This window comes from Lactuca sativa, chromosome 3 (genome assembly GCF_002870075.4).
Source record: "Lactuca sativa cultivar Salinas chromosome 3, Lsat_Salinas_v11, whole genome shotgun sequence".
Classification (NCBI taxonomy): domain Eukaryota; kingdom Viridiplantae; phylum Streptophyta; class Magnoliopsida; order Asterales; family Asteraceae; genus Lactuca; species Lactuca sativa.
In genome coordinates, this window is record NC_056625.2 from 82,415,700 (window position 1) to 82,438,256 (window position 22,557).

Sequence of the window (22,557 nt, forward strand, 5' to 3'; positions counted from 1 at the left end):
TCTCAAATCGAGTAAAACAGGTTGTATACCGCTAAGCCGAAACTTCGATAAATCATAACTTCCTCATACGAAGTCAGATTTAGGCGTTCCAAATATATTCGGAAACCTCATTTCAACTACTACAACATTATTCAAAGATAGTAAGTTTATTTTACACTTAAATTTTGACGCTTATTTTTATTCTTAATTATTCAAACCACATAATTAAGCAATTAAGCACAAAACACACAATACTCAAATAATACAATCTTATTACTTCAAAATGGGTTACAAAGGTTAACCTAGACTATTACATCGCTAAAAATGGCAAGCCCAGAAACACAGGCGTTACAGTCTGGAATTTGGTTGATCAAGAATTTGTTCAAAATACAATGTCTTGCAAATGGATCTTCAAGAAAAGACCAACATGGATGGAAAGGTACACACTTTCAAGGCATGACTAGTGGCGAATGGATTTATTCAAACCCCAAGGTTGACTATGATGAGACCTTCTCATAAGTGGCCAAGATACAGTATATTAGGATAATGTTCGTCATAGCCACCTTTCATGATTACGAAATATGGCAGATGGATATCAAAACCGCTTTCCTCAATGGGAAGTTGGCTGAGGATGTTTACATGAATCAGCCAGAGGGTTTTATAGATGCAAAGTATCCTAATAGAATGTTTAAGCTTGAGAAATCCAATTATGGGTTGAAACAAGCGTCTCGGAACAGGAATTCCATGAGAAATTCAAAGAATTTGGTTTCTCTAAGAGTGAGGATGAGTCATGTGTGTATGTCAAGGCTAGTGGGAGTTTAGTAAATTTCCTAGTAGTGTACATTGATGACATAATTCTTATGGAAAACGACATTCCAACCATGCAAGAAGTAAAATCTTGTCTTGGAAAGTGTTTTTCCATGAAGGATCTAGACGATGTTGCCTATATTCTTGGGATAAGAATATTAAGGGATAGAAAGAAAAGGCTAATTGGTCTTAGTCAAAGTACATACTTGGATAAGGTACTAAAACATTTTAGTATGGAAAATTCAAAGAAATGAAAGCTAACTATTCAAAACAATGCCAAGTAGAGTAAGATTCAAAGCCTTAGTACAAATGAAGAGATAGCAGAAATAAGTCAAGTCCCATATGCTTTGGCTATAGGATCGATCATGTAAGCTATGACATGTACTCGCCCTGATGTGTCTTTTTCTTTAGGCATGGTTAGTCACTTTCAAGGAAATCCTGGCAAAGGTCATTGAATAGAAGTGAAGAACATACTCAAGTATCTGCAAAGGACAAAGGACTTTGTTCTAATCCTTGGTGGCAGTGAAACACTAAGAGCAAGTGGATATAGTGACGCCAACTTTCAAACAGATAGAGACAACATTCATTCTCAATTTGGCTTAGTGTTTCTATTAAATGAAGGAGCAGTCACTTGGAAAAGTTCCAAGTTGGACACAATAGCTGATTCTTCTTTTGAATCATAGTACATAGTATAGACTGAAGCATTAAACGAAGCAGCTTGAATGAAGAACTTCATTGGCAACCTCAGAGTAGTTTCGACCATTCAGTAGCCAATGGAACTTTTTTTAATAATGAAGGAGCGGTTGCTTTAACCAATGAACCGAGAGATCATGGTAAATCCATACATATCAACATAAAGTTGCATTATATCATACATAGAGTTGAATAAGGTCATCTCATAGTAAAGAGAGTGTCATCAGAAGATAATCCTGCAAAGCCTTTCACAAAGGCTCTGAGTAAGGTCAAGCATAGTCAACATTCTAGGAGCATTGGTTAAAGAGATGATGTTAGTTTTATTAGTTAGATGACTGGTTTCAAACTTGTAACAAAATAAATGTAATTGATTTTGGTGATTTAATAATAGATAATATTTATGAGTTTGTTTACTGCCTTTGTCAATTATTTAATCTTGTGTTTTCCATGTTTACTTCCTTAATGATTTGATTATTCAAAACTCTACAGTCGCTCATACTTTAGGAAGTAAGAGTGAATAAAGATTGTCATGAACTGGACTATAGATTGTTCTATGGAACTTAGACATAGAAATTGTGTTGCTGGAACATTCATGTGTACTTAGAAAAATGGAGATTTTGAGTATTAGATAAGCCCACACTGATCAAATTACTTCATGGATTCTGTCGTGAGTACTTTTGAGACGACAATATCTTATATTCTTAAAGCGGAGATATATGAGTTATAATTTACAAGTTGATTGTGCATTGGTGTTATTTAAATGCATCAGTAGCTTGATCTTATAAAACATAGTTTCATGTATGATTTGGTGAGTAAGGATACAAGCATATAAGTCAAAGTATATTCGTTCCTTTTTTCCTAACGGAAAAAGCGATATCTTCGGTCCCCTCGGTGATTTGGTGTTGACTTATAGTGTTGGACCCAACTAGGACTAAATTGATGCTTTCAATTAGTAAGTCTTATGAGGTCATCACAAATCATAAATTGAAAAAAATAATATAGGACAATGAGATTGATTCTAATCCATGTCTCATTTCCATATGATATCTTATAGAACGAATATATATTTGATCACTTATCTTAGGACTAATGTGTGATTAGATCAGAGTTCGGAGTTGCTTTAGGAAGCACCATTTGCTATTTAATTTAAAATTTATACTTGCAGTTGTACGTATAGACTTATCTAGTTAGGAGACTATTGGATTAGGTGTCTAAGGCAATAACTAAATTGGTATATACTTGAACTATTAACAAAGTCCTTTTGGGTTGCTCTCAAACATGGTAATTGAATAGGATAAGTTTTAGAGAGAGAGAGAGAAAAGAGAGAGAGAGAGAGAGGGAGAGAGAGAGACTGGTTTATTGATTTTATATGATTAATAAATAAAAATAAATGATATGTTAATATTTTCTGAGAATAACATATTAATTAGAAATAGTATTATTTAATTAAGAATTAAATTTTGGATTAATTTGATTAATTAAAAGTGCAAGAACATAAGTTGTAATTGTTTAATAGTTGAAAAAAAGAGATTCCAGAGCCTTCCACAAGAGGTAGACAGTTTTGAGGACTATTTTAGGGTTTCTAGAATATCCCCTTGAATATAATATTGATTATTGGGAAACTAGATAATTACCTGATTTGAAATAATATTATTGTAATCAGGTTAGGGTTATCTAGGTTTTCCTATCAACTATAAATAAGGTATATTAGCCTCATATTTTTGGCCACTCCTCTTACTTAGAGCATAGCTAAAATTTGACACCCTTCTCCCCTATCTTCAAATTTCCTTAGTTACTAGGGTTTGGGTGGGAATCATCAAAGGCACGAGATTTTTGGTGCCTGCTTCTAAGAGGTTATTAAAGAAAGATTGGTATGATTTGTTAGCTACAACAAATCAAAAGGTATGTAACTTTCCCTTATGAATTTCGGTTTCATTAGGGTTATAGTAGTTTTTGTTTAATGCAAAGTATGCTGCCTTTATGTAAAAGACATAGATCCCTTTAGGTTGCATGTGCCGAAATTCTTAATTGTTAAGTATTTTCCGCTTTGAGCATTGTTTTTGTAACCCAAATAACCTGTAATAGCCCGGATTCCCAGGTATTATTCATCCTTATATTTTTGGTGATTTGTGAGGAGACTCGGCGAGTTGGAGCTCAAACTCGCCGAGTATGATCGCGGCTATGGGCACGGGTTCGCGTCTGGACTCAGAGAGTCCAAAAGTGGACTCGACGAGTCCATGATGTTTAATGAAACCCTAATTCCATGGGTTTGGAGTCTATTTAAGGGCACTTATAGCCTCCCATTGTGGCTACCAGTCCCTTGAGAGAACCCTAAGAGAGCTAAATCGTTTTGGGAGAGAGGAGGTCACTTTTGGGCCTTTGTATTCCTTGTTTAGCAAGAAAAAGGGGGCAAGAGCAAGGAGGAGGTGAGATTCCAGCACATCCAGAGTCCAGAGGCTTCATTTTGAGGTAATAGTTCGAACCTCCTTCAGCTTTAGGGTTGATCTTTAGAGTTAGGGTTTTCTAACCCCTTTGGAGAGTGATTATGTGAAGCAAATGGTCCCTCTTCGAGTTTGTGCCTTGGATCTGGACTCAAAGAGGTCCAGAGACCCTAACCCTTGGAGCTTTTTGGGTTATTATGGAGTTATTGGACCTAGGTTGTCATTTTAGGACCAAATCTCCTTTTGATGCCTTGCATGGGTTATACAAGCATCAAGTTTCGAACTTTACGTGACATTCATGCTTGGGAAGGCCAGATCTATGGTTTGGGGAAGCAGATCTGACCTCAGAAGGTTAATAGAGTTTGTGCATGGCATGAACTCGCCGAGTTGTTCTTGAGACTCGGCGAGTAGGGTCGGGGTTTCACGTAAATTTTTCAGCGAATAGACTCGCCAGGTTGGGGGATGACCCAGTGAATCAGGGAGAGTCAATAGGGGGCTGAGTCAAGCCGAAACTCGCCGAGTTGTTCTTGATACTCGGCGAGTTGAGTCGTGGTGGCCCCGCGATTCATGACAGGTGGAACACGTCGAGTTAGGGAAGTACTCGACGTGTCAAGAGAGGATCTGAGGGAGTCAGTGAACATGTATAGACTCGCCGAGTCGCTCTAGTGCACTCGCCGAGTCCGGTCAAAGTTGACCGTTGACCGTTGACCATTGACCAGAGTTGACCAGTGTTGACTTGATAGGGTTAGTCAACCTTAGTTGTGAAAGTGTTAATTAGAGATATATTGTATCATAGGAGGATTATAGCTCGGGGGATCGAGCGCGAGTGATTTCCAGGAATTGCGAGCTATCGAGATACACGAGGTGAGTCTTCTCACTATACTTTACCTTGAGTAGGTAATCGGAATTATGTGACAGAGTATTTGTATGCTATATGTATGTTATCTGTTGTACTGCATTATTTCTATGTGATTTATGCTGTGCATGTTTATAGAGTTGGAACCGGAAGGTTCACAGAGATAGAACCAGAGGGTTCACAGAGTAGGGTCCACGGACCCACAGAGTTATACCCTCGAGGAGCTAATATGTGTTATGTGTGGTATTTTGGGGAACTCACTAAGCTTTGTGCTTACAGTGTTTGGTGTTATTTGTTTTAGGTACTAGTGATGACCGTGGGAAGGCGTCGGCTTGATCAGTACACACACACGGGATTTTTATGTTATGAGATCTTGGGATTTTTATATGGCATGGATTGAGTTTCAAACATTGATGTTTTTATGAATATTAAATGAATTATGTTTTTATAAAATGCGAAAAATTGTTTTGAAATTTACGATGTTACAAGTTGGTATCAGAGCCAGGGCACGGGTCAATGTGTTCGATGGGGACGTCGGACCCTATAATGGGGGGTGAATGTGGGTTAGATCTGATCCCACATCGGCTGGGAAGGAGAACTAAGCATTCCTTATAAGGGGTGTGGATACCTTCCCTATCACAACGCGTTTTAAAGCCGTGAGGGCAGCAGATCCCATAAGAACTCTACAGTTAAGCGTGCTCGGGCGGGAATAGTACCAGGATGGGTGACCCCTTGGGAAGTCCTCGTGCCGAGTGGCCCAAAGCGGACAATATTGTGATACGTGTCAGAGGGGGACGTTACAAATGGTATCAGAGCCTTGGTTTGAGGGATTCGAGTACACCTTCGGGCATATTTGAACTCAAACTGAGGATTTGAGAAGTATTTTCAAAAAGAGTAAAAGAGTTTTAAAAAAACACAGAGCAGAATTGTGTGTACGATCAGTCCGTGTCCGAACGGTGATTTCCCAAAATACCCTCATGTTATGTGATATTGATATTGATATGATGTATTCTCATGCTAGAGTAGGCTAGGTACACCTATTAGGACTAGAGTGGCCTGATTTGTGATGCCTTAGCCTAGGGAGAGGTGAGCTGCTATGAGATGCTTGAGAGTGAGTAGGTAGCAGCGAGGGGCTTATGAAGATATGTTAGAGAGTGGATTATGCATAATAGAGTACTTGGAACTTGGGATCCGGAGAGGAGGACTTGGGTTGTATTCTGGTACGGTGTGGACAGTAGTATTGGGCCCGTACTACTGAAAGCACCGGGGCGGTGTACAGCCCAAGTAAAAATCTTTGGAATGCCAAGGATCAAGGAGGAATGAGTTGTCGAGTGTGAGTATGCTCGAATGGATTCTAATTTATCATATGTTGTATTTCAGAGGTAGATCATGGTGAGGACACGTATTATGCCTGAGAGTAGTGGGGCCAGTGATGAGGAGATCCGCCGGATCATCCATGAGGAGGTGGCTGCGGCCATCAGGGCAGAGATACCAGAGATGTTCGTGTCTATTAAGTCCACGTTGATTGAGACTTTCAACGAGCGTTATGCTGCTCTTTCTGAGGCTGCTGTTGCAGCGACCACCGCAGCTATGGCTGTCGCGAGGCCGCAGGGTGGTGATGTGTTGATGTTCCGAGAGTTCAGCAACACAAAACCGCCAGAGTTTGATGGCACCCAGGACCAGGTGGCGGCTATGAGATGGATTTCTGACATAGAGGGGTGTTTCTTCACTTGCTCATCTCCTGAGCATTTGAGAGTTCGGTTCGCGCTGAACCAGCTTCGCTTGGGAGCGAAGGACTAGTGGAAGTTTGTGACAGCGCACTTTACGCCTGCTGAGCTTGCGGCAGTGACCTGGGGAGGTTCACTGCCATGTTCCGAGATGAGTACGTTCCCCAGGTGGAGAGGGAGCGTTTGGCCCAGAAGTTTCTGACCCTCAAGCAGGGTACTGAGTCTGTTACGGTGATTACCAGGATGTTCCACGAGAGGGCGATGTTCTTCCCTGAGTACGTGTCCACCGAGCAGGCACGTATGAGTTGATATTTGAGTATTTTGAGGTGAGACATTCGGGAGTTCGTGGCGAACTCCTCGTACCGGACATTTGCCGAGCTTCAGGAAAATGCCCGGAAGAGGGAGATTGAGCTAGAGACTCAGGCCAGGGAGGAGGCGGAGTCTCAGGGGAGGGATCGGCGACCGGCACAGTCCCAGCCGGCAGCCAAGCGGGCCAAGCCCGCTGATCCCAAATCGGGGAGCCAGAAGGGCTGCACTTGTGGAAAGTGAGGCAAGGGTCATGTGGAGTATGTAGAGCTGGATCTTGCTACAAGTGTGGCAAGGAGGGGAATATGGCCAAGGACTGCCCCAAGGGGTTTGCAGTGTGTTTTCACTACAACCAGACCGGACACCAGAAGGCGGAGTGTCCGCAGTTGCGGGGATCAGCTCAGGGAGCACCTCAGGGATCTTCCCCTACCGCCATCAGAGCTACCGAGAGTCGGCCAGTGAAGACCGAGGCGCCGAGGGTACGAGGGAGAGCCTTTCAGTTGACCGCGGAGGAGGTCCGCGCAGCGCCCGATGTCGTGGCTGGTATGTATTCTTTCGTGTATTTATTTTGATGTTGAGATATTATGCTTATATTATGTTATGCGTAGGTACTTTTCTTGTGAATTTTGTACCTGCCTTGGTGTTATTTGATTCGGGTGCGAGTCGGTCTTTTGTATCTTTGGCTTTTAGTCAGCATATCAGTGTTAGTCGTGAGGCATTGAGTCGGCCTCTGAGAGTTTCCATAGCTGACGAGAGGGTGATATATGTTGCGGAGGTTCTCCAGGGGTGTGTGTTCGAGATTTTCGGTGTTGAGTTCCCGGTTGATTTGGTTCCTATTGCGATGGGTGATGTCTGTGTCATTGTGGGCATGGACTAGTTGAGCAGATTCAGTGCGGTTATCGACTACGAGCGACAGCCGGTGACCATACGAGACCCTAGTGGGGGAGTTCTTACGGTGTACGGCGAGGGTACATGTTCTGGGTCAGCGTTTTGTTCGGCCGCTAGGGTGAGGCAGTGTCTTCAGCAGGGCTGTAACGGTTTTGTGGCGTATGTGATGGATACGCAAGTGGATTCCGAGAGGCCGAGGTCAGTTGAGGAGGTTTCGATAGTGCGTGAGTTCCCGGATGTATTTCCAGAGGAGTTGTCGGGTGTGCCTCCTGTGAGGCAAGTGGAGTTCAATATCGATTTGGTTTTGGGGGCCGCGCCTATCACTAAGGTTCCTTATCGCCTTGCACCTCCAAAGATGCAAGAGTTATCCTCGCAGCTTCAGGAGCTGCTGGGAAAGGGGTTTATTCAGCCGAGCAGCTCGCCATGGGGAGCGTCTATCCTGTTTGTCAAGAAAAAGGATGGTTCACATCGGATGTGCATTGATTGTCGGGAGTTGAACAAGATGACGGTCAAAAACTGTTACCCGTAGTCGAGGATCGACAATTTGTTCGATCAGTTACAGGGAGCATCTTGGTTCTCCAAGATTGATTTGAGGTATGGATATCATCAGGTGAGGGTGTGAGATGAGGACATCCAGAAGACAGCGTTCAAGACGCGTTATGGGCATTACGAGTTTGTGGTGATGCCTTTCGGGCTCACCAATTCCCCGGCAGTGTTCATGGATCTCATGAACTGAGTGTGCAGGCCGATGCTGGATCGGTCGGTGATTGTATTCATCGACGACATTTTGGTATATTCGAGATCTAGAGAGCAGCATGAGGAGCATTTGAGGGAGATCCTCGGAGTTCTGAGATCGGAGATGCTTTATGCCAAATTCTCCAAGTGTGATTTCTGGTTGCGAGAGGTCCAGTTCCTGGGTCATCTCGTTAATCAGAAAGGGATATTGGTCGACCCGGCCAAAGTTGAGGCGGTGATGAGTTAGGAGGTGCCGAGGTCACCCTCCGAGATCAAGAGTTTCCTAGGGTTGGCAGGTTATTATCGGAGATTTATCAAGGATTTCTCTAAGATCGCAGTGCCACTCACCAGGTTGACCCGGAAGGGTGTCGCTTTTTCATGGGGCCCCGAGCAGCAGGCCTCCTTTGAGACGGTTCGCCAAAGGTTATACGAAGCCCCGGTGTTAGCCCTCCCGGAGGGGATGGAGGACTTTGTGGTATACTGTGATGCATCGATCTTGGGGTTGGGAGCGGTGCTGATGCAGAGAGGGCATGTGATACCATACGCATCGAGGCAGCTGAAACCTCATGAGACGAGGTATCCCACCCACGATCTAGAGTTGGGGGCAGTGGTGTTCGCCTTCAAGATTTGGCGTCACTATCTGTATGGGGTTCGGTGTACGATATACACGGACCATAAGAGCCTGAAGTATTTGATGGATCAGACCAACCTAAATATGCGGAAGAGGAGGTGGTTGGATGTGGTCAAGGATTATGATTGTGAGATTCTGTACCATCCAGGCAAGGCTAATGTGGTAGCCGACGCCCTGAGTCACAGGGCGGAGAGCGCCCCATTGCGAGGTGTATGTTTGCGATTGACCGTGATGGCTCCGGTGTTGGACACCATTCGTGGAGCACAGGCTGAGGCCGTGAGATCGGAGAACCAGAAGAGAGAGCGAGTTGTTGGGTTGGTATCAGAGTTCGTTACCGATGGTCGGGGGCTTATGACATTTCAGGGGCGTATATGGGTACCGTTTGTGGGAAGGGGGCGTACCATTTTTATGGAAGAGGCTCATCGGTCGAAATTCTCGATCCATCCTGGGGCCACTAAGATGTATTTGGACCTGGGGATGGAGTATTGGTAGCCCTGTATGAAGAGGGATGTTGCGTGGTTTGTTAAGAGGTGCTTAACCTGCCGTAGGGTTAAGGCCGAGCACCAGAGACCGCATGGTAAGTTGCATCCGTTGGAGGTTCTTGAATGGAAGTGGGAACAGATCACCATGGATTTTATCACCAAATTGCCAAGGACTGCTAGGGGAGTCGATGCAATTTGGGTGATTGTGGACAGGTTGACGAAGAGCGCCCACTTCCTTGCTATTAGTGAGAGCTCCTCCGCAGAGAAGTTAGCAGAGATGTACGTGAGGGAAGTGGTATCTTGGCGTGGAGTGCCGACCTCGATTGTCTGAGACCGGGATGTACATTTCACTTCCAGATTCTGGAATAAGTTTCATGAGGAGTTGGGTACTAGGCTGCATTTTAGTACCGCATATCACCCCCAGACAGACGGACAGAGTGAGTGGACGATTCAGACGCTTGAGGACATGCTCCGGGCATGTGTGTTGGATTTCGGGGGGAGTTGGGATACGTACTTTCCCTTGGCAGAGTTTTCCTACAACAACAGCCATCATTCGAGCATTGGTATGCCGCCCTTTGAGCTGTTGTATGGGAGGAGGTGTCGAACCCCCATTTGCTGGGGAGAGGTCGGACAGCGTGTGATGGGCAGTACAGAGATCGTGCTTCAGACGACAGAGCAGATCCAGCAGGTCAGACAGAGGTTACTGATCGCTCAGAGTCGTCAGAAGAGTTATGCGGACAGACGCCGGTCCGAGCTTGAGTTTCAGGTCGGCGAATTTGTGCTCCTGAAGGTCTCTCCTTGGAAAGGAGTGATTCGATTCAGGAAGAGGGGAAAGTTAGGGCCCCGATATATTGGTCCATTCCGGGTGGTCGCAAGGGTAGGCAGGGTAGCCTATCGTTTGGAATTGCCAGCAGAGTTGGGGCAGATTCACGACACTTTCCACGTGTCGCAATTGCGGAAGTGTATAGCCGATGAGTCGCCAGTGGTTCCATTAGAGGATATTCAGGTGGATGCGGGCCTGAATTATGCTGAGAGACCAGTAGCAATCAGAGATCGGAAAATCAAGGTTCTGAGGAACAAGGAGGTACCCTTGGTTTTGGTTCAGTGGCAGCATCGGAAGGGGTCCGAGATGACTTGGGAGCTGGACCGTGAGATGCGTAAGCAGCATCCGGAGTTATTTGCAGAGCGAGACTTCGAGGGCGAAGTCTAGTTCTAGTGGGGGAGAATTTTAACAGCCCGGATTCCCGGGTATTATTCATCCTTATATTTTTGGTGATTTGTGAGGAGACTCGGCGAGTTGGAGCTCAAACCCGCCGAGTATGATCGCGGCTATGGGCACGGGTTCGCGTCTGGACTCGGCGAGTCCAAAAGTGGACTCGGCGAGTCCACGATGTTTAATGAAACCCTAATTCCCCAGGTTTGGAGCATATTTAAGGGCACTTATAGCCTCCCATTGCGGCTACCAGTCCCTTGAGAGAACCCTAAGAGAGCTAAATCGTTTTGGGAGAGAGGAGGTCACTTTTGGGCCTTTGTATTCCTTGTTTAGCAAGAAGAAGGTGGCAAGAGCAAGGAGGAGGTGAGATTCCAGCAGATCCAGAGTCCAGAGGCTTTATTTTGAGGTAATAGTTCGAACCTCCTTCAGTTTTAGGGTTGATCTTCAGAGTTAGGGTTTTCTAACCCCTTTGGAGAGTGATTATGTGAAGCAAATGGTCCCTCTTCGAGTTTGTGCCTTGGATTTGGACTCAAAGAGGTCCAGAGACCCTAACCCTTGGAGCTTTTTGGGTTATTATGGAGTTATTGGACCTAGGTTGTCACTTTTGGGACCAAATCTCCTTTTGATGCCTTGTGGGGGTTATACAAGCATCAAGTTTCGAACTTTACGTGACATTCATGCTTGGGAAGGCCAGATCTATGGTTTGGGGAAGCAGATCTGACCTCAGAAGGTCAATAGAGTTTGTGCATGGCATGAACTCGCCGAGTTGTTCTTGAGACTCGGCGAGTAGGGTCGGGGTTTCACGTAAATTGTTCAGTGAGTAGACTCGTCGGGTTGGGGGATGACCCAGTGAGTCAGGGAGAGTCAATAGGGGGCTGAGTCAAGCCGGAACTCGTCGAGTTGTTCTTAAGACTCGGCGAGTTGAGTCGTGGTGGCCCCACGATTCATGCCAGGTGGAACTCGTCGAGTTAGGGAAGTACTCGACGTTTCAAGAGAGTATCCGAGGGAGTCAGTGAACATGTATAGACTCGCCGAGTCGCTCTAGTGCACTCGCTGAGTCCAGTCAAAATTGACCGTTGACCATTGACCAGAGTTGACCAGTGTTGACTTGATAGGGTTAGTCAATCTTAGTTGTGAAAGTGTCAATTAGAGATATATTGTATTATAGGAGGATTATAGCTCGGGGGATCGAGCGCGAGTGATTTCCGGGATTTGCGAGCTATCGAGATACGCGAGGTGAGTCTTCTCACTATACTTTACCTTGAGTAGGTAATCGGAGTTATGTGACAGAGTATATGTATGCTATATGTATGTTATGTGTTGTACTGCATTATTTCTATGTGATTTATGCTATGCATGTTTATAGAGTTGGAATCGGAAGGTTCACAAAGATAGAACCAGAGGGTTCATAGAGTAGGGTCCACGGACCCACGAAGTTATAGCCTCGAGTGGCTAATATGTGTTATGTGTGGTATTTTGGGGAACTCACTAAGCTTTGTGCTTACAGTGTTTGGTGTTATTTGTTTCAGGTACTAGTGATGACCGTGGGAAGGCGCCAGCTTGATCAGTACACACACACGGGATTTTTATGTTATGAGATCTTGGGATTTTTATATGGCATGGATTGAGTTTCAAACATTGATGTTTTTGTGAATATTAAATGAATTATGTTTTTATAAAATGCGAAAAATTGTTTTGAAATTTACGGTGTTACATAACCCATCAGTTTGAACAGTTGTAAATGCTAACGACAAAAAAAGCATAGAAAGAACTTAAAAATGTCGCGAAATGTCATTTTGAAGAAGTCGGTGGATATGACGATGTCGAAGCTTCAAGAAAATATCCATTGGAAAAATGGACGCCACAACTTGGAATGAATTGATTAATCAACTTTTTTTGAATGAGGGTTATATGAACCAGTCTATAAAATGTAAAGAATGTAGGGCCAAACTTCCACATCCAAATGCTCATGGTTGTAGGTCATATGCTAAAAGAGGCCATATGGAGGTAATAAATTTTATTTGTCGTATATAAAATTTTTATTACCACTTATATAACTATATTAATTGTTTTTGGCTTATTATAAGTTGACCAAGGACAAAGCCCACAACATATTGACGGATGGAGGCAGATGCGTTTCAAGGAAGGATGGGGTTGGTGTACACCGCAAGCAGAAGAAGATTGATTAGGTAATAAACGAAGTTATTACGTTTTTAAATATGTTGTTGTTGTTATAATAATAATAACAATTATTATTATTATTATTATTATTATTATTATTATTATTATTATTATTATTGTAGTTTTTAAGGTATATTATTATTATTTTAGTGTTTATATTTAGTTATTGGTTTTAATTAATGTATGTTTATTGTTTTCTTTAACCTAGGAAAAGATTCAAGTAGGGTATACAAAGAGGCAAGAAGAGGTCGGGGAGGCCAAACATGTAAATGAGTCTTATTATCTTACTCATGTCATCGATGAGAGACATGGATATGTTCACGGAGTTGGAAAGAAATCAAGAACCAACAATCATTTAATTCCAAACACTAAAAAAATGCCTTTAATGACACGTAGTGATTTACGATACACATTTTTTTGTGTGTCCTAAAAATAACGTCCGTTTTAAAAAAAATAAGAATAGAGGGCACGCAGTTTTCCTGCCCTAAAATTAGTGTCCAATAAAAAAAAATTAAAAACACAGAGGGCACCTATGTTAAAATGAGTGTCGTGTAGAGATGTCACTTTATATTTTAGTTAATGTAACACACATTTTCTTCTTTCGCATCTTGGGGGGAAATGAAAACCCCAAAAGTTTGAAAGGCTGCCATTTTATCTTCTACCTTATTTTCATCATTCTTCTCTCTCCCTGATCAATATCTTTTCTCGCACAAGAATCTACAATGTCGATCATGAAGTTCTCAAAGCGTTCAAAGGATCGGGAATCGAGATCATTATCGGGCTAGGAAACAAATTCTTGAGAGATATAAGCAAAACCCAGGATCGAGCCACGGATTGGGTGAAAAACAACATCGAACCCTTCGTCCCCGGGAACCATATCCATGGAATTGCAGTCGAAAATGAGGTTCTAGGCGGCGGCGATCAGGAACTCTGGGAGGTCTTGCTACTGGCGGTGAAAAACACCCACATCGCTCTTGACCTCCTACACCTAGACAATGATTTTGAGGTTTCAAGCCCACATTATGATGGTGTATTTGCTAGTTCGTTCCCTCCATCAGCCAGGGCGTTTAAGGAAACCCTAGTTCGCTCCTTCATTAATAAGATTGTTCAATGAAACTGTTATTGAAATCGGAAGTTTGTTGACTTTTTCTCATGTTTTGGTTTAGCTCGAAGTCGAACCAGTACCCAAATACATCTTTGGTTCAAATTAAAGGAGTTAACTGACGTGTACAAATAGTTACACCTAATTTTATATTTATAACCTAACTGCCTTAACTAAATAATTATACCTAGGCAGTGTACCTAGTCAGACTATAGTATAGCTTGGGGTAAGTCGGGTGTCGATCACAGGGAACAATGTTGACTAATTAATTTAGCTACTACTAAATTAACCTAATTATTAACAAAGAAAGGGGTTTTATCTAATTTTACAAGTTTAGATGAACTTAATTCATTAACACAAATTCAGTCAATAAACAAACACTTATGTTAGTTTGAATCTGCTTTCACTCAATGGATTATGAATTGGCTATGACAATTACTGTTGGTTACCAATTAAGACAGTATTAGCAATTTAGTTCTAAATCTACTAACATTAATCAGTTCATGTAAATCTATGTATGGTCACACAATAGTTAACACATAATCAATTATTAAATGAAAATGGAGCTATGTAAGATTGGTTTGATAAAACACAATTACAGTCATAATTTGCGTTCTCTAGCACAACCTAATTTAATAATTAATTGCTTAACTAAGATTGGTTTAATCCTAGCTCCAATAATTTAATATTCACTAAATTACCAGGTATTCTAATTCATGCAATTTGATGGTTATCAACTACACAGAATAAGACATCAAAGCAATCAACTACTAAAACAAACATGCTAGGTAAAATCAATCCAACACAAGTCTTGACCAACTAGTAATTCAAACCGAAAATAAATACTCCATGAGTTCCAGCTTCATCTAGCTAACAGAAGTAGCTAGATTTAGCTGGACATCCTAGCAACTAAGCAAACAAAATCCAAAATTAAGAACATAATAAAAGTATACCAAACTATGAATCAAATTATGAACTTCTTCTTCCTTGGTGTTAAAACCCTATTCCAAAACTTCTTCTCCTCTGAAAATCGTCGTCGGATCTTCCTTCTATCAGCCAAAAGTTTTTCAAATCGTAATGGACAAGGATATATATAATTTCTGATTTTTCCCCGTTCACGTCATGAGCCAATAAGTCTCATGTCGTGAATATGAGATAAGCGTATTTGGCAAGGACTCTTCTTCCATCTGGTGCATATCTTCTAGAATTCTCCACTCATGTCGTGAGTCATGAACTATTCACGTCGTGACTACGTGATTTGTTGAATTTTCCATTCTTCCTTCCTTCAAGCCTCCAAAGTTCCATGTTTTGTCAATTTCAATACCTATCTTTGAAAATGCTTCTATTTGGCTGCAAAATATAGTTTTAGCTTATAAGTACCATTATTCTATGCAAATAACCAAATTATTAGTAAAAATGTAAATAAATATTGCCTAAAAATATGTATAAATATGGCAATATCAAAATACCCCACACTTTTTCTTTGCTTGCTCTTAAGCAAATCTAATTTTTTAATTCAAACCTTAATCACCAACATCACATAGAATAAAGGATACATTTCAAGTACAGGCTTCTAAACATATTTCATTCCTCAAACTAAGTGAGGTTATGTTTCTATCTCATGATTTCACTAGAATAAACGAGGCCACAAATACACTATAACGTATATTGGCTCAACTAAACATTTGAGGTCTTATCGGGTCATCCCACACAATAATAGCAACTTAAGTTTAAATTATCATAACTACTAGAATTTTTATTATTTATTTTGATTATTATTTCAAACCTATTTCTAAAATTTTAAAATTTACTAATTTTAAGTTTACTGATTTTCTAGCAATTTACGTTTTCGACCCCCTACTCCACACTTATTAAATACAATGCCCTCATTGTATGCATCAAATAAATAAAAGCAATACAAGGGAGAAAGAGGAACAAACTCCCCTGAAATAGTGGCGTGATCGAACTCCATAAGTGTGGATAAAATGTGCATCTCGAATATGAACCTCTTCTGAATAAGAACTCGGACTTGAACTCCCTAAATACGAAAATGAGCCAACAAGCAACGAATCGAAACTTCAATCTTCAAGAAAGGTGGATGCAAATCTTCAAAATGTGTAGAATAATGTGGGAAAGCATACTCCACATTAATAGTAGAGGAAACGAGCCATAATAATCGTCATAAGAACTCCAAATAAAATGGTGGTGAAAACAAAAAACTCACGACATGAGTAATATGTCCAACGACTTGAGTTCGCTGAACTGCGTATTCTGAAATACCTCGTGACCCAACTCACGACGTGAGGAATATAGAATCACAACGTGAGAACTGGACAATTAAAACTGCTCATTCTTCTTAATAATTTTGGGATTCCACCCCAATATCCTAATGATAAAGACACTTCTAATTGCAGAATTTCTATGACATTTAGCTAAATTCATCCTCTCTCTCGACTCACCCCACACTTATTTTCAATTATGGATCTCGACTCGCGACTCTAGACTCTAGACTCTAGACAACCCTTGGCTAGACACATACGCTCTCGACCTTCCTTTCTGAGACTCATTAGCAAATCTGAAATAAAGCCACCAAAAGACAATTAAAGTAACATAACAGTTTATAAGTCTTATAAACCATAACAAGTTCAAGATCAAATAAAACCAACCAAATGAAATTAAAATAAAAACTAAAAAAAATAAAACCTAAATAATAAACATGAAAAGCATCAATCATCTTCTTCTTCTTCGTGTGTCCCACTAGTACCAGCCCCATTACCCCTCGAATGTTGATATGAGCTCCACGTTGGGCAAATGGGGTAGTGACCCAAATGTGGTGGTTGCTCAATCTGGAAATGTCGGACCATATTCTCCGTTGTACCACCAATCCAATTAGTACTCAAAGACAGCTAATCAACATAACCCTCCATATCTCCTCCAAAATGTGCTTCTCCAAAGGGTGCATTTTGATGCACTGGTCGCCCTCTCTCTCCTCGTCCTCACACATTCCTCCTCTGAGGCCTTGGCTGTGGTTGTTGCTCAGACTGTGCACCAGGCTGCTCTTCATCATCACCCTCATCATCAGTATGAACAAGCCCCCAATGGGACCCATAATTCCGAACAACCCTCAATGTCTCCAAGTATCCCATAGTGAACTTGTTACCCTCCATGCAAGTTAACGAGCGGGTAATGTCGGGAACGATTAAGCCATAAGAATGGGCCAATTTAGTAATGAAGTGGCCACCACAGATAGGGCTTCCAAGGCGGGGACTTGCAGCAGAATGAGCCAAGAAGCGAGCCAGAAAATATGGAATGTTACAACACACTCCCGAATATAAGATGCACCATAAAAAGAACAAATCTTGCTTCGTGACATTGTCCACATGGCGCCTATGATTGATGGATAAAGTGATGAATCGGTGTATCAAACAGTGAATGGGGGAGCTTATGCTGCTCTTGGGTGACACTCCGGAATTGAATATTTCGGATGCAATATTGTTCCAAAACTCAAACCCCGACGCCCCATTTTCATATTCTCGAGCCGCCTCCCTAAAAAACATAACAAATTCTGGAGTCATAGCTTCCTGGGACGTGTATAACCCCATTCTCCAAGAAAATTCAACCAAATTGCATTCACAATGTTCACCCCCGAGTCTAAAAACTAAGGCCTGTAGGAACGTAGGGTCTTGGACATTCTCATGGAATGCCATAGTTGCAAAGAATTCCAAGCATAGTTCTTTATACACCCTCTCTTGGATACCAAATAAATTAAGCCAACCCTTACACCTGAACGAAAATCTATTTCCTAAAAATATCTTCGTGAGAAATGGAGATAACCGATCAAAGATTCCGACCTCCCTTGGTCTTGCCCATGGAATTATAGGAGCAAGAGAAATTTCCCAATTGTACAACCACCCCTAGCCTGTTGTTGCAACATGTCAAAATATCTTGTGGCACGGTGGTCGGAAAAACGTAAAACGGGTGCAAACTTGCCACCCCTGTCGGAACTTCTCTTCTGGGAGCCATTGCTGCAAAAATAAACATCAAACAACCACAAACAAAACATCCCAATAGATTAAAACTAAGCAGAAAACTGTAATGGTCACGCCCAGGATTCACGTCGTGAATTCCAAGGATTCAAGTCGTGAATTCGTTAACGATGTCAAAATCGGTCAAGGCAGTCCTTTAATCGGGCCAACAACTTCAATGGGGTTTATCCCTAGGGAAAATATAAACACAATAAATCATCATGCAGGAGCTAAAACACGAATTTTAAGGCATGTATAAACAATTAACCAAATACTGAACCCTAGCCCTAAACTCTAACATTAAAGCAAAATTAATCACTAGTAATAAAAAATTAATACCTTAAGAGGAAGATTACGTGAGCAAAAGTGGAATATTGGGTAGTGGCGGCCGCAAGCGGAACAAGGGGGACTAGAGGGAACACGTTCACTTCGTGGGGGGATAAAGAAATGAATTAGCTCAATTGGATTCTTTCTTTAATCTATGGTCCCGTGTTATTCATTATTCACGTCGTGAATTTGCGCACACTCACGTCGTGATTCCATTTTGGGGCTGAAAATTTGGGCCATTCTAGTAATAATAAATGGACTATAACATATATTGGGTCGACAATCAGATGTCCGCGAGTTTTACTTAACTCACGTTGTGAATACTAGAGGATTCACTTCGTGAATTCTGGTTGACCTTTAAATCCTACATTTCATTAATTATATTTCTTAATCTTTTAACACTTACTTTTTTTAGGGACCCCACACTTAGTGTTTAATTATGCATAAAATGATTTAGATGATATGATCGATTTTTCCAAAAAAAAAACTAAAAAAATACACAGCTTAAAAAAAATCCAAACCAAACTCGGGTTGCCTCTCGAGAATCGCTTCTTTTTATGGAGTCGTGAGCCGGACTCTGTGCCTCCCTACGTGGAATTTTCGGATGAGTCCATCACCATTTGGATTTTCTGCTCCTTCCATCGCCTCTTGTATTCTTGCACACGTCGAATGTATGCCTTTTTCGAATTTTCCTTTTTAGCCTTTGTCTCATCTATGTCAAATTTCCTTTTGGTCCCTTTATTCTCCAAATTCTCTTTATTCTTCAACTCCATAGGAATATTTTCTTCCTTCACCATTGGACTTGTCTCCTTGGAAGTTACCTCGTCTTTGTCATCATCACTCAATATTTCGTCACTTTCCTTACTTACCCAAGAAGTTGGATTCGTGTAGGCAATGACTTCAACTAAAAACGGGACGGATGCTCTTGGTTTAGAGCGTTTGACTTGATGAATTATCTTGATTTCTTCTTCCATGAGCTTCTTTAATTCTTCAAGTTCATTTTCTTCATCAATATTGAAAACCACTTCTTGAACACCACTCCTCTTGAAACCATCTTCTATTCCAAAAATTTCCTTCTCATCTCCAACTCTCAAGGTGAGCTTGGATTCACGTATATCAACGGGCACCCAGAGTAATCGGAACATCGGGATCTTCTTTCATATCCAAAACCACAAAGTCTACTGGAAAAATGAATTGTCACACCCCAAAACCGTGAACGACGGAAACGTTCTGGGGCGGAGGACGTCATGTACAATATCACAACAATGAATAGTAGTAAACAAGCAACAACATCATCCATTGCATTAATAATATAATTTCAAAACCTGGCACCTGTACCTGTCTACTGGTAACCTGAGAATACAAGTTATTTTGAAAGCGAGTATCAGCTTAAAGCTGGTGAGATCATAAATATATTAGTGTCTATGTTTGTATGAAAGCATTTGTAAGATGTTTTGTAAGGTGTTTTGTAAAATGTTTGAACTCTCCTAGAAAACCCTATGTTTTCTACTAATTGTAGCCTTCTACCAAGGCATCTAGTATATGTGTGTGTCTCTTGTAAGAGTGTGTATTTTCCCAATTCTAACTATCATTAACCAAAAATATAGTTTTTACATTACCGTGCATCATGCGAATATTCACGAAGTGAATGTAATGGGAAAATCATAGTCCCGTAGTATTTGTAATAAGTGACTACTGTTGTACTAACTACCTTAAACCAATTGATATTTAAAGTAACATGTGATCGACCTGTATCCTACTACCGACTCTAGTAAAACGACGATGTAAGACGCTGTAAGAAATGACATTTGGCACCCATAGACTTGCAAGTCCCACTGTAGCGAGCAGCAAGGTGTAGGATAGTCAATCTAGTATAGATCTATACGCAAACTCATACACTCCCCAATTAAGGAGATTCCGGATACAAAAACAATCATGGCAAGTAGTGCCATGCCCCCTTTAATGGCTCACACAACTGCATGAATGTATATGAAATGAATGTGCTAGCTGTATTGTGTGTTCTTTCTCTGTCTAGCCTGTATGTACTGTAATGTTCTGCGTGTGCTAGCTGTAATGTGTGCTCTCTCTATCTAGCATGTATAGTAATGTATTGTGTGTACTAGCTGTATTGTGTGTTCTCTCTCTATCTAGCAAGTATTAACTCATGAATGAACTGACTCATTTTTCTACTAATAGTTTTAGTATCTTTCTAAACTACCCCTATGGCAGCTTACTAGTAATGTCTGATCATGTTTGTATACCCTTGCTACCCAAAGCTATAGAACTGATTGAAGGAACCTTTATGAATATGTATGTATACATGATATACAACTAATATTTAAACTACCTTCGGACGGATAACCGATGCTCTAAAGCCACATCCAAACAAGGAAAAGGAATTAACGTGAGCTGGCCTTCCTAAGTCTTTTAAACATTGCTTATATAACTATACATACATAGACATGCATTTGACAATATATAAGTATGAAAGAGTTGAAGTAAAAGTATTTGATAAGTAAAAGAGTTTGTAAAATAGTTTGAAGTAAAGCAGTTTGGTAACACAGTTTGAAAAGTAAGAACCCACTTGTTTGGTAGTTATTAATCACATGTGATTTATATAATAACTAGAATTGTTCAACTTGTATTCCCCCCCCCCCCATAAAAGCATTCAAAAACATTTAAAAGGTTAATTAAGGGGTATGAACTCACCTGTAGTGAGTGGTATGGATGAACTGATGAAACAGGATTGCTAGGTGTCAAGTGAAGTCTTGAACACACACAAGGATCCTATTTGTCATATAATATCACATATATGTATCCAATTAGTCTCTAAACAACTAATAAACAAAGTTAAGACACCCTAGGACATGCTAAACACCTTATATAAATGTTATAAGTCCCAAGGATTGCATCTAAGTGTTGTAGGGCATGGCTAGTGTGCTTGGGGTTCAAGGAAAACTCTATCATGGAGTTTACGGTTTTATGGTCATCAACAAATGAGTTTATGGTCATAAACCCTTGAGTTTACGGCCGTCAACTCCTCCTCTTTTGACCATTTGATGATTTGAAGCCTTAAAAGTCCCTAGAAGCTTTTCTACTTGAAGTATGTGTCTATGGAAGGAATTAGGGCACCATTTCACTCCTATTTGGAGTTTACGGTTCCTAAACCATTTTCCTTTGAGTTTACTACTGTAAACTCATATGGTTTATGGTCTTTTGGGGTTTTGCAAGTCCTTAGCTCATCAAGGAAAGAATTTAGACATGTTTCTAAGGCTTGTGAAGGACTAGGGCACACTTTGGCACCTTTATTTGGGGTTTAAGGTCCAAGAACTTCTTGGACCGTAAACACCTTGTTCTTGGTGTTCTTGGGACGATTTCTTGATGTAAGGGAATGTAACAAGCTTTATAACACTCTAGGATAGAAGTACTTACTATATAGAACTTGAAATGAGCTAAAAGTCCAAGAACACTAGTGTGTGTTCTTGGTGTTCTTGGTGAAAATTGAATAATCAACCTTTTGGAATGATTTCACGGTTAGAAGTGTGTTAAAACACTAGATTAAGTCATATAATCACTTAAGAAGGCTAGAATACTTACTAGATTGAAGATCTTGAAAAACTTTTGGATAATACTTGAGAGAGAAATGGATTTGGATCTTGAGATTTGAAAAAAAAAGTGTAAATAATGATTAATTGTCATATATATACACCCAAATTTAGGGTTTTTGGTTGTATATATTTTATTCTGCCAGTAAACTCTAATTTCTTGGAGTTTTGGAATAACAGTGTTGCACAATAAACCCTAGTGCATCCTCTCTCCTGATATCTCTTAAAGTGTAAATCCTGAAATACTCAAACTTATTCTAAAAAATTTGAAAATTAACAGCAACTGTTCTGATTTCTATTGACTTGTTATGTTTGTACAGAATAGAAATTTCGGGTTGTCACACGAATTTCCCAATTTTTACGAGAATATCTTCCACAATGCCAAGGGGTTGTGTCACTGAACGATTTGCCATGTGAATAGTCATTTTTGTAGCCTTCAACTTATGAATATCCAACTTCTGATAAAACGAATAAGGCATCAAATTTATGCTAGCCCCAAAATTGGCTAAAGCATAAATCTTCATATTATTCCCAAACTCACATGGAAGAGTGAGGCATC

The 22,557-nt window shown here is 40.9% G+C and overlaps 1 protein-coding gene across 1 annotated transcript; it reads left to right on the plus strand.

Annotated features, from left to right (window-relative positions):
* Nucleotides 1–12,879: 12,879 nt before the first annotated feature.
* On the plus strand, nucleotides 12,880–14,053 carry LOC111904611 (glucan endo-1,3-beta-glucosidase 11-like). Its single transcript, XM_023900358.1, has 2 exons — nucleotides 12,880–12,947; nucleotides 13,654–14,053. Exons 1-2 carry the CDS (start codon nucleotides 12,880–12,882, stop codon nucleotides 14,051–14,053), a joined length of 468 nt encoding a protein of 155 aa, XP_023756126.1.
* Nucleotides 14,054–22,557: the final 8,504 nt, after the last annotated feature.